Here is a 20,811-nt window from a genome sequence, read left to right on the forward strand (position 1 = left end):
AGACGAATTAATAATCCAAAAAAATTACGCAAAACAAACAAATAGAAAAAAAGATGGAAATTGATTTTGCCACTCCCCCTCTCACAAAATAAATCATCTAATCAAGACATAAAGGAGAGTGACATTAACAAAAACAAGGGAGTGGCAAAATCACTCCCCAAAATGATTCGAATAAACTTTATAGAAATAGGGTAGGGGCTTAACTGAAATGTAGTTATAAATCTTAAGGGTGATATTTGTAATTTTCTCAATTATTTTGACGAGGCTACGGAGTTAACGGTGAAGACCTTTTAAACACAAAATTGAAACATTGGTGATCAATTCCGAGCAATTGGTAGATTGGGGATTAAAACGGAATGCGAGTAATACTTTGGGGACTAAAAATGTCAATAAACCAAGAGGATCCGTTTCCAATACATACTCCCCTCCTCCAGCTAGGGTATAACAAAACGAAACTGATTCCCCCCAATCCTCCTAATTCAGAATGGGCAAACTCTCCTCCGCCGTTGAAATTCCCGACCAACACCGTCGCACCTCCAGACAAAGCAGCCGCTATTCGCCCGAACCCGAAATCCCCGACCAACACCGTCGCACCTCCAGACAAAGCAGCCGCTATTCGCCCGAACCCGATCGCTATTCGCCCGAACCCGATCGCTACCACCGTCGCCGCCGCAGCCCCTCAAACGGACACCCAACAAGGTACGAACACAATCCCTCTCACCATCACCACACCCGTAGGTCTTCGCCAGATTATTCATCATACTCTAGGAAAAGTCCCCCTAGATTCCAAACCCTAAAATCGGATAAAATACTTGGATACGATGAGCGGAATAATAATAATCATGCGGCACCGTTTCTCGATCGAGATCGAAGGAACGGGCGGGGGTTAGAGGCGGAAGAGTCGGACGAGGAGCTGAAAGGTTTGAGCTTCGAGGATTATAGAAGGCTTAAGCGTCAGAAACTTAGGAAGACTTTTCCGGTGAAGAGTTATGTTTGGGAGGTTACGCCTAGTCCTGATAGAGGTGAGGACGAATTGTATGAACAGGAACCGGAGGAGATTGCAGAGAAGTATGAGAGGGAGAAGGAAACTAGTGATTTTAGTGAGAAGGAAAAAAATGGAGGGAGAAAATCTAAAGTGGAAGTGGGATCAGAGTCTGAGTCAGAATCGGACGGTTCAGGATCTGAATCAGATGATTCACCGGTGAGGAGGAAGAGAAAGAGTAGGAGTTCGAAGTCTAGTCGGAAAAGTAGGAAATTTGAATCAGAGGGTGATAGTGAATTGGACGGTTTGGGATCTGAATCAGATGATTCGGCGGTGAGGAGGAAGAGTAGGAGTTCGAAGTCTGGGTGGAAAAGTGGGAAACTTGAATCAGAGGGTGTTACTGAATCGGATGAATCTAGTGATGAATCAGAAGAAGATAGGAGACGGAGGAAGAAGAAGTCGGGGAGTAGTCGAAGCAGGCGAAAGGAGAGGAGTGGTAGTAGTAAGAGGAAAAGGAGTAGTAGAAGGAAGAGTAGAGATAGTGATGAAAGTGAGAGTGACGGTAGTGAAAGTGAGGAATTGAAGAAAGAGAAAGGAGTTTCGATAACAAAGGGAAAGAGAAAGAGAGAATCGGATGTTGGGAGTTCTGATTCAGATGAAGTTGATGCAAAGATTAAATTTAAGGAAGAGGATTTGAAGACAGCTGAGGTCGCTAGTGAAGCGCTTTTGTTGAAAGAGATGATGGAATTGCGAAAGAAACCCGCTTTGGAGGATGAAGCAGTGGTTGGACCAATGCCATTGCCTAGAGCCGAAGGGCATATTAGCTACGGAGGAGCACTCAGGCCTGGTGAAGGTGATGCCATTGCTCAGTATGTTCAACAAGGGAAACGTATCCCGCGTAGAGGTGAAGTCGGTCTTTCGGCTGATGAGATTCAGAAGTTTGAGACTCTTGGGTATGTGATGAGCGGTAGTAGGCATCAAAGGATGAATGCGATTCGTATCAGGAAAGAAAACCAGGTTTATAGTGCTGAGGACAAGCGGGCATTGGCAATGTTTAACTACGAGGAGAAAGCAAAGAGGGAACAAAAAGTCATGGCTGATCTGCAGCGGCTTGTGCAACGCCATATTGGACAGGATACTGGCCCTTCCCATGATCCATTTGGTGGAACCGAGGGTGCTGATGCTTAATCGCCATGTATGTTCACTATTCTGTGTGTGTGTGTGTGTTTTCTTTGTCATTTGGATGAAGGACAAATATCGATTGGCATACGTGTGCAATAATTTTGACACTCTTCACTATTCCTTGTGTGTGTGTGTGTATCTCTGTCTTCTTTGTCATTGGGTGGAGGACAGATATCAATAGGCTTGTGAGTTTGATAAAATTGAGCCTGTTTCATATTTTTTAGGGGTTTTGAATTGTAACTTTCCACCGTCTTAGCTGATTTTTATGCCTAGCTTGTGTTCTACAAGGAATCACTCAATCTGTAATTTGATTTACAATGAATAGAGAGAGGAGGGTGGTTCAATGTGTTTATTAAAAGCTGGATAAAATATTTAAGGAATTATGCCATTCAAGCATGTGATGGTTAGGCTTTGGAGGAAATGGCTCGTCTTAGGTTTACAACTGCCTTGTGCAAGAGTTACATCCTTGTCATTCAATAGCTAATTGACTTCCATAGTGTTGGTGTTCTGGGGCATTTGCAATGGAGGTGAATTTTGGCCTTTTAAAAAGGCTGGGTTGGCCGGTTGGGTAATAATGTTTACACAAATATGAAACTCTTGGAAGCTAAATAGAGATTTTTTTTTGAGGTTACGGATGCCAAAGGATCCCACATGAAAAGCTCCCACCTATGAACGTATGGATTAGACACTGCAGTGATGATTTAATGCACAAATAAGTTTAAATGTATAGTTTCGTCTATGGAATATGCAGAAACACTTGGAATCTTGCTTAAAGTTCAAAGATGAGGGCAGAATATGGCAATCGATTTTGAAAAGGCAACGTGCAGATCCAAATATTATCATTAGAGTTGAATTTGAGCCCACTATCCTTTGTAAATTGTTGTATGCTTTTCTTTCTTGTATTTTTGGTCGGTCCCAAATTGAAGCAACTTGAGGTGAAATGTGATAATGCACTAATTGTGTTCATGTTTGATGATATGTTATGTGGTAGCTATTCCATGAAGTTTCATATAATAAAAGTGACTCTGAAAAAGGAATTGTTCATTCAGAAATGTTGTCTCTTGATCCTAGGACTTGGGAGTGGAACAGGTCTATATGCTTTATAAGCTGCAGCCCCCATCTCCTTCTTGAGTATGTCAGTTGGAAGCAAAATTATGATATGCATATTACCATTGGGAGCAGGTGCATGGTTTTTGTGATCGTAATAAACTTCCTTTACCAAATAACCATGTTGCTCTGCTGTGGGTACTTCCTACTTTGTTTTTTTCCCCCACTGTATTTTGGTCCACATGTTTCTATGTACCTTAGACTTAAATCCCAGCTATTTGAGGAAAGTTAATGTGGGTATCCGGAAGAGGATTGCCATGTGGCACTTACCGGCGGGTCCAATACCCCTCATCTTCACCTGCATCATTTTATTTATTGTTATATCTTTTCCACCTCTACAATATCGAAAAAATGACATGCACATTTTACCATGATGAGCAAACTGTCATATCCACGGGCCTTGGCCGCCCCCTTCTCACTGGTTCCTAATGAATCACGTGTATCAGGGTTTTCTTTTTTCTTGTCTTTCCTTTTTTCAATTGCTATGGTCCTTATTAAAAATATGCTTGTTTAAGGCTTTCTTCCATCATGCTTGTCAGCGAGTTGTATGAGTAGAGTTTTCTCCTACACCGGCTAGTCACGAGTTATGAGAAAAAGGGGATCATGTGTCTCACCGTGAGATGATATAAGTTTTCAGCCTCATGACATGCCTTGAATGGCATAACCTGAATGTTGATGTTAGATAATTCAGCGCATTATAAGATTAGGCTTAGATGTGAACTAAGACAACCTTAAGGTAAAAGGGGATGAGGGAAGGGGAAGCAATGATCAGTTGGGTGGGGATCCCGGTGGTTCCTAGAGTCCATTTGGGAAGTCACCTATACCCGTGAGGTGATGACTCGAGGCTCTATGTATGAGAATGGGATATGTCCATGCGGCTGTGCCAGGGGGCTGCCTTGTCAATTGTCATCCAAATGGAGAAGACTTGTACGCATGAACGTGTCTGCAGCTACTCGAGGTGGCTGCCTCTGTGAAGTTTGATCTATCTCAGCCAATACCAAATTGTGGGATGTGGTTCCAACTTCCAAGTAGGGATGCTGTATGGACTATGCAATGCAATGCTCTTCTAGGAAGGGGGACCACATTTTTCCTTCTTTAATAATCTTCCTGGTACCTCCCCTCATTGAACCCGCAAACCCTTCACTCTACCTTCGCTTCATTGTTTGCCTGCTTGCTTCTCAACAATGGAACCTTATAAGCCAGTAGGCAAACAGACTTCTGAGTTTGATTGCGAGGTGCTGTCACTAATACCTGTTGATCATCAACTAGTGCGAAAATATTGGAACCCTGCTGCACTTTCGTTCTCTCATGATTCTTCTCTTGATAGGTTTTCCATTTTCATGATTTTCAGAGCTCAGGCGTGAGAAGGAAAGGCTCAATTCTTCTCTCCATCCTCAGCCATGTACTCTAGTGAAAGGAAGTATCTTACGATAGGAGACCACTTCACTTAGCAGATATTTCTCCTTTCTAGGATTAGTCTTTACGTGATTTTTGCTGACGGAATGTGTATTCCTCTAGCTCATGAGTTGCATGACCACACTCTTGTAGCAAGTAGTGGTTCACGGTATGGGTGTGGAGGCTGCACTTTGATTGTGTACTAGATCTGCACAAGCTTGAGCTTGCGAGGGTGCATAATGGTTGGGCCAAGGCAATGTGCCTGGACCAACTCAATGTGCCAAAAGTGTAAAGAGACTGTCAATTTAAACTCCAAGACATTGGGTGTCTTGATCTACGTTGATGGGATGACATCTCAACTTGGAAGGAGCAATATAAAGAAGTACACATGTTCTTCGATGAGGCTTCTACATCCTGTATAGTGCTGGCATGCAAAGGCTATTGGTGACATGTGGTGAGGGCGGACTATAAGTCCTCACTTCCTATTTGGCAGTGTTCTAAAACAAGGATCTAATCGGTGATTAATCACTGGCGGGGCCTATCTGATTAGGTCCGACTAACGATTAATTGCCGATTACTAATTAATATGCACCGCTTAATCCGATTATTCGCTCGAAGGGGGCCGACCGCCCGACTAGTGCCTAGCGACTTTTAGAACATTGCTATTTGGAACTTATTGCTATTTACGTTTGCTATCCAAGTTGGAGAGACACACTCTTAAGAGTCTGAGACTGGAATTCGGGAGACACTCTGAGTCTAAAAAACTATTAGTTATGTAATTTGGGAGATATCTGTGGAATTATTAGTTGGATATGGCTCTTAGAAAATTGAAGATGTTCACTGAGGTGAATTGAAATCATGGCCTGATGCTACTAGGGTATCAACCACAGAGGGAAATGAATAAGAACGACTTAATTTTGTGCTGAGATAAGATTCAGATTCATAGTTTGGTTTGTAGAGAACTGTTTCCAGCTTGGTAAACTTCTTTGTTTTATTTTATTATTATTATTTTTGTGACATCAATGGGAAGATTTGTCTGCTATACAACTGCAACATGTCGTTGCCATTAGTTAATTGATTTGTCCTGCTCCTTTTATCTTATGGCAGCAGGGGTTCAAGCTCTAGTTTCAGCGCTGTGGAGAGAAGGAACGTATCTGTTCCAGAATCACATGGGGTTTTGTCGAATCACAATCGCTAGCTGAAGCCAGCCTATACAAGTTCTATTGAGGGTTATGTAGATCATCGGGCAGAGAGAATTCATTGTTCCGTGCAAAATCTGGTGTCTTTCGAGTGATTACCTTTTCTGAGCACCATCACGTTCAGATGCTTCATTTATGACCCCCTGCTGTTAACAGAATCAAATTGTATTTGTGATGACAATCCCTTGTGTTTTTCTTGCTGGATGATAATCATCCCTAGTTTGCTTTTCTTTCAAACATCCTTTATCTGTCTGAATTTTATGTACGACTCAAAGCTATTTTTCCATAATTTTGTCTTGGGGGATGCATATGATGATATTGAGTGTTTGTGGGCTATACAAATCTTTAACTAGTCCTGTTGAGCCCTTTACATTTTGTTTAGCTGAGTAGGGATAAACAAGAAGGAAAATGGGGTCATGTAGACCCCTTTTGTTTTCTTTCTGGATTATAGTGATTTATTGTTATGGATTTCACTCCTATTTGTTTTGCCGAATGTTGATAGAACCACACGCATATTTACGCACAAGCTCACATTTACGTTTTACACAGCTATGTGGGCCTTAAATGGAGGTAGGGATAGCTTTGACCTTTGATCAGGGATTTAGGGCTGCAAAAGAATCGTGCGAGCAACTCAAGGCTTAACTTGTTAGGGCTCGGCTCGATTTGTTTGGTAATCGAACCGAGCTCGAGCTTGAGTTTCGAGCTAATTTAGTAAATGAGCCGAACTTAATGCTCTGAAACTCGGCTTGGCTCTGCTCTGCTCAGTTGTATGTGTCGGTTCGAGGTTGGGCACAAGTATAATCTAACATAACCTGAGAATGTATAGGTTCGAGGTTTTAAAAGGTGAATGATGCTAATAATAGCGCCCACTTATTAGGTAGGTCTTTCTACATTTCGGGCTAAATGATGGCGCATGCATAAATGCCACCCACCCTGCAACAACACTGTCAAATTGTGTCAATAACCTCACGAAATACTCATGTGATCAAACCTTTTTTTTTTTAATAACTTAGGCGTTTGGACCGACTAGCTTACGTGTACATCGATTAATTTGGGAGACCAATTTCATAGTTTGTATGCTAATAAGGATCTAATTAACGCTAGAGCAAAGCTCTATAGGAATTAGCCCCAAATGAATTAATACGAGTATTACTAATTACAAGAGCGATACTTTTTACGATAACGAAATTAAAGTCATGTCTCCAGTTATTTTTATTCCTTTTACTAAGACGCATTAGTAGCTATATTTTTGAGATTCGAGTGTCCTGAATAGATTGCATTGCGCATGCAACTACATTACACTCTCAATCTTAGATTTATTAATTAGAACATGGTAAAGAAATAGTAGTTCTACAATCACTTGGCCGTATTCTTCAGCATAATCCATTCATTTTTTTTTTGCTTTAGGATAGGGCAAAGTGCAAACTAATGGCAAGACAAGACACAGATCGTCAAAGTCGATCATGACAAAGAGATGTCGATAATCATCACCAACTTGTGGCATGGATTCAAGCATTGATACCCTCTATGATGATGAGTATGCCTCATGAGAGAGAGAGAGAGAGAGAGAGAGTAGAGTTCAATCCCCACAGGCATGCATATTGAGATTATAGATAGATAAGCATGGGCCCAACTTTGGGGATGTGGTGGGGTCATGAAGCCCGAATAGTAGTGATCAGTTGGAGCCATCATCACATGGACAATTGGACATGATCAGAGCTCAGGGTGGACATGGAGAACACACATGATTTTCCCTTATTGGACGGGCCTCTGTTTTTCTGGCTCTTTATATATACAAAAAATAGTAATAATAAGGGGACAATCTTGATTAGGGTTGTTAAATAGCTATGACTATCTATATATAATGGTTACTCGTTAAAAGGCCCAGGGCAAACAAACAAGACAAATGTTTCGTAAAGCAATTAACTTGCCTCCATACTTCATTTTCTTTGTCATTTTAAGGCAGTAATTGTGCTTTTCGCAGGTGAGCGGCAAGATTAAAGCTCTCAGAAGAGACCTGCTATTCCCCCCCCCCCCCGACTCACCCCCCCTCCCCGGCTCCACCGCCCTTTCCCATAGTACCCCTCTCTCTCTCTATCCCTTTTTTTTCTTTCTTTCTTTCCCAGTTTGTTCTTTTCTTTTCTTTTTTCCTGTTATTACCGGTTTGGTTTTTTTTTTTTTTTTTCATTTTATTTCTTTTTCTTTCTTTCCAATTTGAATTTTTTTTCTCTTTAAAAATAGGTTCAAGTCTAATTCTAGACTTTGTAAAGTAATTGAGAGAAAAAAAAAAGTGTTTAAATTGATTATGTTTATCCGACTGTTTTATTTTTCTTTTTTTGTCCTTTATAGATTAAAATATATACTTACGAAAATAAGTGTTTTAATTTTCAATCCGTTTGAACCAGTGCAAAGATGTTATTTTTCTGATCATTTCATCCTAAATGGTCGTAATAAATTTTTGGCTTCAAGGCCTTTCAATGGACATTCTAAGAGAGTCTTGAAATTAAATAATGAGCCTTAGGGTGTTTGTTGAAAGGCTTTAAACCAAAAAATTCATTATAACCATTTAAAATAAAATAATTAAAAAAAACGATCTTTGCTCTGATTTAACTGAATTGAAAATTAAAGCACTTAAATTCTTGAATTATATTTTTAAATATACAAATAGTGTATTTATAGAAATTAAATAAATAAGATATAAGTTATTAAATAAATAAAAAATTAAAAAGTAGGCGGCCCGAGGGCTCTGCTGTCCCCATTGGCACAGTAGCCCCTACGAAAAACGTTTCCGTTTTAGTTTAAAAAAAAAAATAGAAACCAGCCATTTGCAATCATATGGAGTAGAAACGTAATTTGAAGCAACATTCTACTGAATCAGTTAAGAGGATCTATGCTAAATAATGGTTAATAAATTTATTAAATTGTACTATAGTTAAAAAAAAGTAATCCTAAATATAACATTTGTATTCTGGATTAGTATGTCGTTTGCAAAATACATTTCGTAATTAGTTCCCGAACGCTAATTGTAATCTTAATGAATTTTTTGCTTTACGGCCTTTCAACGAGCACCCTAAGACTCATTATTTAGTTTAAGAACTCTCTTAGGGTGTTCATTGAAAGGCCTTGGACTGGTTCATTATTTAGTGTTCATTGAAACGTCGTTTTTTATTATTATTTTATTTTAAATGGTTATAATGAATTTTTTGGTTTAAGGCCTTTCAACAAACATCTTAAGGCTCATTATTTAGTTTCAAGACTCTCTTAGGGTGTCCATTGAAAGGCCTTAAAGCCAAAAATTTATTACGACCATTTAGGATGAAATGATCAAAAAAATAACATCTTTGCACTGGTTCAAACGGATTGAAATTTGAAACATTTATTTTCGTAACTATTTTTTTTAATCTATAAAGGACAAAAAAAGAAAAATAAAACAGTCGGATAAACATAATCAATTTAAACACTTTTTTTTCTCTCAATTACTTTACAAAGTCTAGAATTAGACTTGAACCTATTATTAAAGAGAAAAAAAAATTCAAACTGGAAAGAAAGAAAAAGAAATAAAATGAAAAAAAAAAAAAAAACCAAACCGGTAATAAAAAGAAAAAGAAAAGAAAAGAACAAACTGGGAAAGAAAGAAATGGGAGAGAGAGAGAGAGAGAGAGGGGGGTAATCTGGGAAAGGGAGGTGGGGCCGGGGGTGTGTCGGAGGGAATAGCAATTTACTCTCAGAATTAATCGAGATACGGGTAAACTGGCTCGGACATTCTGAGTATCAAAATATATAAGCCAGTATGCGTATAACAAACAGCTACAATAAAAGCAAATCAAACGAGAAAATAGTGCTGCAAAAAAAAGAGTAGATACATATTAAGTAAAATAGATATTAGAAATTCAAATTAGCGTCTGAATTGAATCATTTTTGAAAGATATACACATCTTTGAGACCGAAATTAATGTCCTACCACTAGGTTGTGTTAGGAGTATATTTAACTCTAATAAAAGACTATGAGGACTCGAACCCGAGTAAGTCCAGCCACTTATGAGTTTCAACCATTGAATTGAACCAACTATTTGAGCTCGACTGCTTCTGCTACGAGTTGCAACTTTATTTTCTCGTAGATATCCCCTCCTATCAAATTAAAAACAAGACTAGAAAGAATCTTTTCGTCTTGACGAGATGAATCAATAATTCATAAAATATAGTTGCAAAACTGACAAATGCGATGAAAATTTAAATAAGAATAAAAAAATTCAAAAATGCCGGAACTTAGCCTAATTGGTTTTCACGTGGGAGGGAAAGGGACATGAAAGAAGGATGCCGTGATAAATGAAATGAAAAGAAAGTTAACAGAGACGCATCAGAAAAACACAGTTGCAGACCCGGTCCAACTTTCCGTTTGTTGGTGGAACTCCAAATCCCCATTATTTTTCAACCCATAAATGTTCAGAGAATTCGAAATGGATGGTTCAGAATTCAAAACGAATTCCACCGTTTCGAATTATGGAGAACTTTTCGTCTCAAATTCTGATTCTATGAATAGATGAAGGACCGGCGGAAGTAAGAAACATTACCAAAAAAATAAATGAGGTTAGAAAGTTACACACCTCGTATTACTTTTGTATATTAATCTCGGCAATTTAACAAAGATTGGTAGTTCCGTCTTTCATTGATTGTGTAACGTGAATCCAATATGTGAATCCAATATTTGACCGTCACTATTTACGCAAAGGAAGGCTAATATGACTTGTAGACTTTAGAATATTGGCTCGTGGCATTTATCCAAATAAAAAGTGTGTATTGTAGCACTTTTCTATCTCTTTTGACCAAAGTATACGCGTGTTCTCGAATTGCTGCATTCTTTTTTACTAGTAATTTACAGTGCAAATCTCCAACAAATACGACATCCCGTGGATTGTGTTTTTTGGATACTATTATTTTCTTGATTTTCAGACCGGTGGTTTTGCATAATTTGTTTGACCATGTAGATTTTGGTCTTTAAGGAAATATTCTCTGCTTTGGGGTACTGTCTTTTGTTGCAGCAGAATAGGCAGCAGAAGGCTTCAAGATCAAGTTTACATAAGGGTATTTGAGAGAGAGAGAGTCCTACTTTTTTCATATCTGTAGTCTGTAACGCTATATTAAGAGGGACCCTTTCCAGCAAGCGTTCAGTAGCCTTTTCCAGACCGTTTCTCTCTCTCTCTCTCCACTTTTTTTGCTTTTGTGTTCAGTTTTCACTGTTTCTCTGTCCCTCCTCCATTTCTGTCTCATTCCCACTTCAATTAAAATTCTGCTGTAACAAATTCTTCCAACTAGCAAAACCCTTTTTCCGTTTCTTAAAAACCATTGATACCTACCTTAAACATGTCTCCATACACATACAACCCAGCTCATTTGAAGCCCTCACAAGCAAATCTACAAGCATTTTGATAACATATTTCTGCCAATCTTTATTCATTTCAGCTTCAATTCTTTTGAGGTCTGTATTTCTACCTGCTTTCCTCTTTCTGTATTTTCCTCTTTCTTTTGTGGGTTGCCTTGAATTCAACTCGGATTACGAGTACAACCCATTTGCTGTATACATTAGGTTTTTCTTGGTATGTTGGTTTTGAGAGTGTTTTGAAACTAGGGCTATAATAGGTTTTGCACTGCTTTCTGTTTCTTGAATCTTCTTGTAGGGGGGAAAAATGAGAGACTTCCCTTCTTGTTTTGGTGAAAATGGGGTACAAATTTCTGATTCTTCACCCTCAATCACCACTAGAACTGCCCAAAATCTAGTTGCTTGTGTCTACAAATGTGGATTCAGCGGCATTTCGTGCTTGATTACCATTACATGGACCAAGAATTTAATGGGTCAAGGTCTCAGTGTTCAAATCGATGATTCCACCAATCAATCCCTCAGTAGATTCGATATAAAGCCATGGTTGTTCTCTAAGAGAAGAGGGTCCAAGAATTTAGAGGTGAACTCTAGTTCAATTGACATACATTGGGACTTGTCCTCTGCTAAATTTGGTTCAGGTCCAGAACCCCTTGAAGGTTTCTACTTAGCTGTGGTATGTGACCAAGAAATTGTTTTACTCATTGGGGACTTGAGAAAGGAGGCTTACAAGAGGATAGATGCAACACCTAATCCCTCGAAGGCCATTTTCATTGCGAAAAGAGAGAACATTTTCGGAAAGAAGTTTTACGGCGCTAAGGCACAGTTTTTCGAGAAGGGGCAAACTCATAGTGTCTCGATTGAGTGTGATACAGCGGGTAGCAGCGACCCAACCCTTGTCATCCGAATAGACAGTAAAGCAGTAATGCAGGTGCAACGGTTGCGGTGGAAGTTTAGGGGAAACCACACCATCTTGGTGGATGGGCTTCCGGTAGAAGTGCTATGGGATGTTCATAACTGGTTGTTTGGTAATGTGGTTGGGGATGCGATTTTCATGTTCCAAACTTGTCATTCGTCTGAGAAGTACTTGTGGAGCAGCAGCGAATCCATCTCGGATCAGTCCATTTTGAGCTGGTCGTGTTCGCAGGGGGCAAGGGATTCTCAGTTACAAGGTCTTGGTTTCTCGCTCGTTTTGTGTGCTTGGAAGAATGAATAGAACCGCTTTCTTTCCTACTCGAGTGCTGAAATATTTGGGGTCAGAGTTTCAAATTCAGATCGTTGCGACTGTTTGGAATCCATATTATACGAGAAGACATCGCTTTCAACATTCAGAGAGCATGACTGTCTGGAATCAAGATTATTCAAGAAGACATTGATGAGGAATGTGAGTGATACTATATGAGGGCATTCCCATACTTGCCTATTTTTTCAATTTAGCTCGAGAAGTTAATATTTAAGAAAATTAGTTGCTCCGAGTTGTGTTTAAATATATGCTTAAACTAGCACATCCTTGTGAGGCTTGTGTTGTAGCCTTTGATGTAGGTTGATCTACAGATTTTCTGAATTACAAGGTTTTGGTTTCTAACTAATTCTGCTTGCTTGGAACAATGAAAACAAGTGTGTTCTTCCTATTCTGAGTGAGAATTCATTAAAGGTGATAAAATTATGAGTGATGTCTGCAAAACCTGCGATCTATCGACTATCAAGATTAGTTGATGTCAGTTGTGTTTTTTGTGTTTGCCTTTTGCTACTCTTTAAGGTGGAGAAGGGGGCCACCAGGCGTTACAACCTTTCTCTAGCGTGACCATAGGAAAACCCACGACGTTGGCTCCCGGAGGAGACCCGAGATCCATGGGTACGCACTGCCCCACCTGAGGTTGAAGAAGCCAATGGGCGGATCATGAAATTCCGGGAGTGAGGGCACGCCGGCATGCCTCGAACCTGTGACCACGAGAGCCAAACCCAGGGGGAGTAGAGTAACCCATTGCCATCTTGACTATCACCCAGGGTGGTATGTCAGTTGTCAACGTACCTACCATTTTCATTTTTTCCTTTGACATGTCCGCTATAAAACAAGGTTTTTTTTTTTTTTTCCAATCAAAACTATGACAATGTTAACTTAATATGTGTTGATTGGCTGATTGTGAGTTTCCACTAAATTTTTGTTTTTCAAATGGCAATAGTTAAGTTGTTTCCACTCAATAGTATTTTAGTTGATATATATATGTGAGAAGAATAACTTGCTTAGAAATCCGTAACAATACGCTGGTCTCTTTTCTTCCCTCATAAGTGCCTACACAACTTCAAATTCCAACCAAGGAATGAAGGAACAAAGTTTCGTTTCTTTCCTATCGATACATAGCGAAACAATACATCTATGCAATCTTGAAATTTCCCATGTTTCCAACGATGCACCTAAACATGCAAATTTTATGCAGATTGTATTGTTTCGACACAAATTCAAAAGATCCGATAGTGATATCTCCATACGTGCCCAAGTTCTTAATATTTCCATTATGCACTGGCAACATTTTCGAAAAGTTTTCATTATTTCCTTCCATTCACTCGCTACTACTATAAACGGCATACAGAAAAAACAAAAGTTTGATCATTAGATCCAAGCACAACCCAAGGGTATGAGATAATCTGCTTTGCGAACTTTACCGTCACAAGACACTACGGTTCATGCATAACATTGTGAAGAGAACTTCAAATAAGAACCTATCCTGTCTCCATCACTCATAATAATTAGCAATCACTTGGGGCAGGCATTATCCGAAGCCTTTCCTCGGATTGAACTTGATTAGCTCCAGAATACTTCTCCTCTTCTGCTAACAAGGAATGCAAGTCACTACCATTGGCCAAGCTATTGAACTCAACCGCTTTGGAAGGCATTGTCGGATACCGCCGCTGGCAGAATGTCATCAACCTCTTAACAGATTGCAAGTACTTGCGAGTAGTCTCATCGTTCATAATATGGGCCACACTACTGGTGTGGATTTTCTCACGGGCAGAACGTTCGTGGATACCAACCATAGTAACTCCAATAGGCCACGGTGCATTTCCAATGGCTAACCTGATGTAATGGTCCATTGCAGCTAGGTAGTCTCGCTTCATGCAGCATTCAACCATCAAGAGCAATGCTTGGCGAATATCATCCGGAAGAACCTACACATTGGTGTCATGAGTTCGGGCTCAGCTATACAATTTCTTTAATATGAGATGCACAGTTCTAAAGCAGCATGAATCACGGTATGGGCAAATCACATTACTACAAAAACATATGAAGGAGAACAAGAGAGAGGATTAATTCTCAAAGCAACTAAGCCACAGGTTCACACCACGACCCATCACTGTAAGGATGGGATACCACTTCCCCTCCAGCTTAGCCTCAGAAGTTTCTTTGGCTGTAATGCGTTGATTTTTGTTTTGTTTCACTTTAGGCCTTTTGTGTTGGTTTGACCTTAGTTTGATGCCTGTTCAGGCTAATCGTTGTTTGCAGGGGTATTACCCTTTAGCAGGAGTTTCTATTGTTTGGGTTTTTAATGAAATGTCTATTTACGAAAAATAAAGGGTTAAAACCAGTTCCCACAAACCTGGTGGCAGGAAATCATCAGATTAGTTTCAGGATTTTCAGTCCTGCCTTCTACTGAGCGATACATCATTCACTAAGCGAGAACGTTATTCTGTTTTGGGGACTCCCGAAATTCAGGAGGAAGATCCTATCATTATTAATGTGACGCGAAAAAGAGAACCACCCAGAGTCCCAGACCTTGCTCCATGAACGTCCTAAGTCTTAACTGAAAGTCTGAAATGAATCATTACCGGTAGAGTAGAAGGGGAGTGGACAGCAACAGCTGTTGTTACCCTGGCCCAGTATGGATTATATTACGGACCACTTCCTAAGGTGCATCAAGCTAAACATGTAAGGTTTGGCGTAAACAGAGAAAGTGTAACAATTCACATCAGCTTGCAGCTCTTACAGAACTATGGAACAACAGACATCCATCTTTCTGGGAGGTGGGAGATGAAGAGACACAAACCCCGGCACCTTCAGGCTTCAGAAACCATTAGTCTTTCTTCATTGTTTAACCGCAATACATTTTCCGAGCACTTATTTATTGGACCCATAAATCAAACATGATCATTATTTTCAAGCAAGCCAACACAAAATTGTAATCTTAGAACTGATCCAGATCTGTTGATAGAGGCAACAGTTAATCGAGGCATAAGTAGTTTGGACCTAAAAAATGGTCAAATTAATGGGCACAAAGTTGAATTGAAGCAACATAAATATAAACACCGCAATGTAAAGTTTAATGAGGCACAGAGAACTTAGACACGTCAATAAACTCGGTCTAATGAAGTTTAACTCTTTGCACCCTCTGTAGCCAGCAGCCCCAGTAGCCTTCAACTGCGAACTACAAATTTCGGCAAGTAGTCACTTTATCTACGAGGAACCATTCCTCATGGTATGAAAACTTTATAAAGCACACTTTGAAAGTTCTTATCCCTCAAGTGGCTAAAACTCTGACATGGTAACACCAACTAGTAATCATTGCTTTTACCTCCACAAGGCCAATAGCCTATTCACTGCTAGGAGCTTCGTTGAACATTTGTATAGCATATAGGCATTAAGTTTTGAACTTACTTTGATTCTTTCAAATCCCAACATTGGGAAAATTTCCTCAATTCTACATTATGATGCCACTGTAAGCTTGCCAACATGTACCTGCGGATTGGGTACCAGCAGACCACCGAATCTCGGAAACATGTACAAGCAGAACAAGAGAAAGAAAAGGTTCAACATAGTTTTGGTTAACTTATGTCACCAGTTTTTTTTTTTATGTGCAGCTAAGGATGGTTATTCCTTCAACTTTAGAGGGCTAGTTGGTCCTGCTGTTTACTGATCGATACTTCAACTATTCGAACAAATAGAGCTTTACTCTGTTCTGTCCTAAAGACTACTGAGGGTTGGGAGGACGCTTCTATCATCAGTAATAGGCTGTGAGAACCAAGATGTTTCTCTGCTAAGGTCTGGAGCATGTTACACTTTTCGGCAATACGGTTAGGACTCTTTGGAGTCATGGGATTAGGAGCAACCCTACTTGAGGTAATACAGAAAGCATCATGATTTTGGTTCTGGTCCTATACCATCTGTTAAGTTCAAGACCATGTGTGTTGGTCTCTACAACGCATCCATGGAAGTTCCTTGATCATCTAATAATAGTCTTTTTGTGCCCAAACCACACCACTTAAATATGGAGCGTGTTTGTTCTTATGTCATATTTACTCACTTCATTTTTTGCTTACCGATTCACACCTAAATCAAATGCATGTCTCTGAGCTCACCCATAGAACAAAACCAAAAGGTGATGTATGACAATATAAATTCATATACTTCTTCAGTTCTCAATCTAAACCTCTTATCATAGAATATATGAAACCTATGTCCTATTGATTGCAGCTCACCAATTTAACCCATGATATTCCCTTCATTGGAGAGCCTATGCACAAACATGCTCTGTCGTGCTTCCTTCGTGTATGTGCGCACAAGCGCATGTGCGTGTGTGTTTCTGTGTCACTTGTCATAATGGTGATTTGTTCATGATTCTTTCCTCCATGGTTCACTTAGGGGATGAAATAATCACTTTCATTACCCCACAAAGACAATAAACTCAGCATCAATTCAAAACTGAAGTAAGATGGTCTCTAAGAGCATAAACAGTAAGCATCCAAACAAAGCCTGCCATCGACATAAGATAGCATTAAACCATTGAATGCAATAAAAAGTTACCTTCTTCCTGCAGAACTTGAACAACGGATGCAAGTACCTCGCGCACTGCTTAAACGTGGCAACAATTGACTTCCCTTTCGCCGTCCTCCTCTCTGCCTCCCCCATCTCATTTAATTCCTGATTCCACTCATTCAACAGCCTCTTGAAAAACACAAGAATCTTATCCTCATCACACAAATCCTCGAAATTCGCCTTCATACTCTTCAAATCCTTATCATAATCCACCCCCGACGACCCCCCTTCCCCACCACTCCCTCCCTCCTCCTCCTCCTTATCTTCCCCCCCGTCCTCTCCCCCCTTCTGCCGCTTACCCATGACCCCAGACTTCTGCCTCTTCTTCAACTCCACGATATCGCGCAAGAAATCATTCGTTTGCCCTTCGGTCATATCGCTATCATCAATCTCAAACAACCCTGCTTTCAACACGTACTTTAACCGGTCCTAAGAGAGAGAGAGAGAAAAACGCAGGTAAGACCGGCAGCATAACAACAAACAACCGGATTCAAAAAAAGCACAGGCCTTGGGCAATTTGGAGAAGAAAAAACTAGTCGAATAAAGAGAATAATCAATACAAATAAAGATCAAAGTAAAGATGTTAAGCATAGCTGCATAACAGACTTTTTTTTATTTCTTGCAGATAATTGCATTTTGATTTAGTAACTGATCATTGATTTAAGTGAAACGAAGAAAGCAATGTAGACAAAAACCCTTCCTTTGGTTTGAATTCACCCAATCAAAAACCCTTCCTTCTGTTTTGATTTCACCCAATCAAAAATCCTCCCATCCTCCAATGAGAATAGAAGAAATCATACTTTCATAACTCATAAGTATCCTAATCAAATTACAACGAACAATCAATAGATTCCAGTTAATTCTATGTCTACACCATCTTTGATATAAGTGAAAACGAATAAAGTAGGGCAGACAAAAACTCTTCCTTCTGTCTGAATTGCCCCAACCAAAAACCCTTCCTTTTGTTTGAATTCATCCAATAAAAAACCCTCCTTCAAACCTCGATGCAAGTAAAAACGAATAAAGCGGGGTAGACAAAAACCCTTCTCCCCCCTCCCCCTCCTTACGTTTGAATTCCCCCAATCAATAACCCTCTCATTCTCCAAGGATAATAGAAGAAATCATATTTCATAAATATCGTAATCGAATTATGCTGAATGATCAATTTCTATATCTATACCGGCCTTGATACATGTAAAAACGAAGAAAGTAGGGCAGACAAAACCCCTTCCTTTTCTTTGAATTCACCCAATCAAAAACCCTCCCATTCTCCAAGAAGAACAGATGAAACTTGACTTCCACAAAATATCTTAACTGAATTGTATGGAACGATCAAAAAATTCAATTCAATTCTATATACATACCAGCCTCGCCAAATCGTCTTCGCCGAAGAGAGTGACGGGTTGTTTGAGCAAGCGGAGGCGGCGAACGACCTCTTGCTTTGAGAGGTTGAGGTCGTCGATTTTTTGCTCGTTGGTTGGGGGTTTTTTGGAAGAAGAAGAAGAGGCGGCGGCGGAATCAGGGTTTTGTTTGGAGGTTTGAGAGGTGGAGTTAGGGTTTGACGAGTCGTGTTGTGAGTCTTGTTCGTTTTGTTGATGCTGCTGCTGCTGTTGTTGTTGTTGTTTTAGGGCTTTGGCTTCTGATTCGCGCTTTTCTTCCTCTCTGAGGCGTTGGATGCGTTTCTGTTCGATTTCGGAGCGCTTGAAGACCTTCCGGCCGCCGACGTCTTGGGCTAGGCTCTGGCGCTTCCTCATCAGTTCTTGTTTCAGGATGTCCATCTCTCAGCTGTTCTTCGATCCCTCTCTTCTCTCTCTCTCTCTCCCCGACGGCGATCACTGACTAGGAAAGAAACATCTGGATATAGGAGTATATACGACGAGACGTAATTGGGTATTGTGAATGAAGTGAAGGCTCGGGTTGCCTAAGAAAATAAGGCCGAGTTTGGCTACGAAATAAGTTGAATTATTGGCTATAGTGCACGCCCGTGCCTTCAGGCACCGCGCAACACGTTTTGGTCATACGCTTGGCGATAGGGAAGAGAGCGAGGAAAAAAGATGTGCTGGTCCTATGGTGATCTGATCAAACAATACCATTCAAATAAAAAAGTAACAAAGTACACAACAAATAAACTCCCAATTAGAATACTTTTTAAGATACATACGATATCCTCGTAAAGTTTTTAAAAAGTGTTAGAATTCACTTTGCCGTGTCTCCAGCATTTACCCTGGTAATGATACCTCATGTGGTGTATCCAGATATGTCTCCACGTGTTGTTTCCGTCGTGTCGCGTGTCCTCGCAGTGTCAGACCACAAAATCTATCCAAAAATTAAGAGAGCAACATAAAAGTGGGTATAAAGAATTAATTCACCCCTCGCTATTTTCACTCTGTCAAACATTCATTTTAACAAATAAAAAGTGAGCATCTTCGAAAGATAAAATCCATTTTCTTTGTCTAAACAGCAAAAAAAATTCCGTCATAAACAACATTTTTTTCCCTTGGTAAGACCCCCATCAAAAAAATTCTCATCATAAACAGTAATTTAGGCCGCATTAATTTTTTCGCAAGAAGACCCTAAGGAATCAATTTTTGTGGACAACTGATAGGTGAGTGTGCGGGACGGCTAATTGGTAAAGGAGCTTTGTGGGGGCTTTTTTTTTTTCTTTTTTATTTTTTTAAGAGTGCCGAGGAGTGGGTTCTGCGGAGAGATAGGGGGGGGGGGGGGCGGGAGAGTAATTATGAAGGAATAGAGGAGAGAAGATAGGAAACACGATGGAGAAGATGAAAACTGTGGGGTAGACATGCGTGAGAAATAAATTGGAATCAATGATTCAATCCAACGATCGTAACCTATTGAAATTGCAATACAACGGTTGAAGGAGTGCTCATATTTATATGAGTAGACAAAAAACTGTTCTGTTTTATAATATTAATTAATAATTAATATATTAGCTATTATATGCCAAAAGCCAAATACACTGATACTATTCCACTAGCACTTTTTCTTTTAACACTTTTTGTTATTATTCAATGTGGGCAGTGTGCTCTTTTCCTTCTCCGGGAAAGGATTCCGTTCCCTTCCCTTCCTGAAGAGGAATTGCCGGTTCGCGGAAGCGCTTTAAGCTGGACGACAAGGGCTCGCAAAATACAGAGTCGCCACTCGGGTTTGAAGGTCCGACACCCAAGGAACCGTATTTCGAAGCACTTGCAGCGCTATTTATTTTGAAAAAGTTTAGGAACCAGTCCGTCATAACCATATCTGGGTTCGGGAGTCAGGTTACGAAAGGGGAAGGGTTTTATGGCATCCCTCTCGCCCAATCCGGAGATCGGTCTTTACTAAGGCATTTGCGAAAGATGTTTATTTTGCGATTCTATTTTATTAATCAATTTTTAGCCAATTAGGGCGGAGGAACAGTTAATCGGGATTTAAAACCGTAACATTTTGCATGGTGTGATAGATAATAGCATGGATGGATGAAATGACGAGAAACAAATGAGATGAAGTCTAAACACTGAGATTAGATACCAAAACAGCGTATGTGTATGGATTTGATACGAATAATGGTCAACTTGCATGCATGGATTTGCCAGCATGCAATCGACCATCGCGCGCTGAACCCACTCTATCGTGCGCGTGTTGGTATCCCACAAATAGGTTGAATTTCACCCCCTTCTGGGCTCTGGAATGAACTAGTGCACATTCAGGTCAAACCAAGCAGTTTTATACGTACTGAAGCGAATAATTATTACAAACAGGATTAACA

At 39.9% G+C, this 20,811-nt stretch overlaps 3 protein-coding genes across 9 annotated transcripts; 2 read left to right on the plus strand and 1 right to left on the minus strand.

Annotated features, from left to right (window-relative positions):
- Nucleotides 1-435: 435 nt before the first annotated feature.
- On the plus strand, nt 436-6,173 carry LOC131322174 (uncharacterized). 7 transcript variants are annotated; one of them, XR_009198734.1, is made up of 3 exons: nt 436-2,177; nt 3,236-3,365; nt 5,774-6,173. XR_009198734.1 is itself a non-coding variant. In XM_058353420.1 (2 exons), the coding sequence occupies exon 1, from the start codon at nt 485-487 to the stop codon at nt 2,168-2,170; it is 1,686 nt and encodes a 561-aa protein (XP_058209403.1). In that variant the 5' UTR covers nt 436-484; the 3' UTR covers nt 2,171-2,177; nt 5,777-6,173. The 7 variants fall into 7 exon arrangements, 3 of the variants coding, with proteins under 3 accessions (XP_058209403.1, XP_058209422.1, XP_058209400.1); XR_009198740.1 differs by having other exon boundaries at nt 5,777-6,173; XR_009198735.1 differs by having other exon boundaries at nt 3,236-3,346.
- Nucleotides 6,174-10,938: 4,765 nt separating this feature from the next.
- On the plus strand, nt 10,939-12,828 carry LOC131322317 (uncharacterized). The gene has a single exon (XM_058353601.1). The coding sequence runs from the start codon at nt 11,550-11,552 to the stop codon at nt 12,453-12,455; it is 906 nt and encodes a 301-aa protein (XP_058209584.1). The 5' UTR covers nt 10,939-11,549; the 3' UTR covers nt 12,456-12,828.
- Nucleotides 12,829-13,769: 941 nt separating this feature from the next.
- LOC131322323 (uncharacterized) lies at nt 13,770-18,985 on the minus strand. Its single transcript, XM_058353615.1, has 3 exons — nt 18,413-18,985; nt 17,037-17,477; nt 13,770-14,407 (listed from the first exon to the last, which is right to left on the minus strand). The coding sequence occupies exons 1-3, from the start codon at nt 18,824-18,826 to the stop codon at nt 13,988-13,990; spliced, it is 1,275 nt and encodes a 424-aa protein (XP_058209598.1). The 5' UTR covers nt 18,827-18,985; the 3' UTR covers nt 13,770-13,987.
- Nucleotides 18,986-20,811: the final 1,826 nt, after the last annotated feature.

The sequence above is a fragment of the Rhododendron vialii genome, chromosome 1a (assembly GCF_030253575.1).
Source record: "Rhododendron vialii isolate Sample 1 chromosome 1a, ASM3025357v1".
Lineage (NCBI taxonomy): Eukaryota > Viridiplantae > Streptophyta > Magnoliopsida > Ericales > Ericaceae > Rhododendron > Rhododendron vialii.

Excerpts from the sequence above, each read along its gene's own strand:
- LOC131322174 (XM_058353420.1), top strand. The coding sequence starts at position 485 with ATGGGCAAACTCTCCTCCGCCGTTGAAATTCCCGACCAACACCGTCGC.
- LOC131322317 (XM_058353601.1), top strand. The coding sequence starts at position 11,550 with ATGAGAGACTTCCCTTCTTGTTTTGGTGAAAATGGGGTACAAATTTCT.
- LOC131322323 (XM_058353615.1), bottom strand. The coding sequence starts at position 18,826 with ATGGACATCCTGAAACAAGAACTGATGAGGAAGCGCCAGAGCCTAGCC. Across the intron at positions 17,478-18,412 it reads AAGACGATTTGGCGAGGCTG|GACCGGTTAAAGTACGTGTT; the intron begins GTATGTATATAG and ends TCTCTCTCTTAG. Across the intron at positions 14,408-17,036 it reads TCAAGTTCTGCAGGAAGAAG|GTTCTTCCGGATGATATTCG; the intron begins GTAACTTTTTAT and ends ACCAATGTGTAG.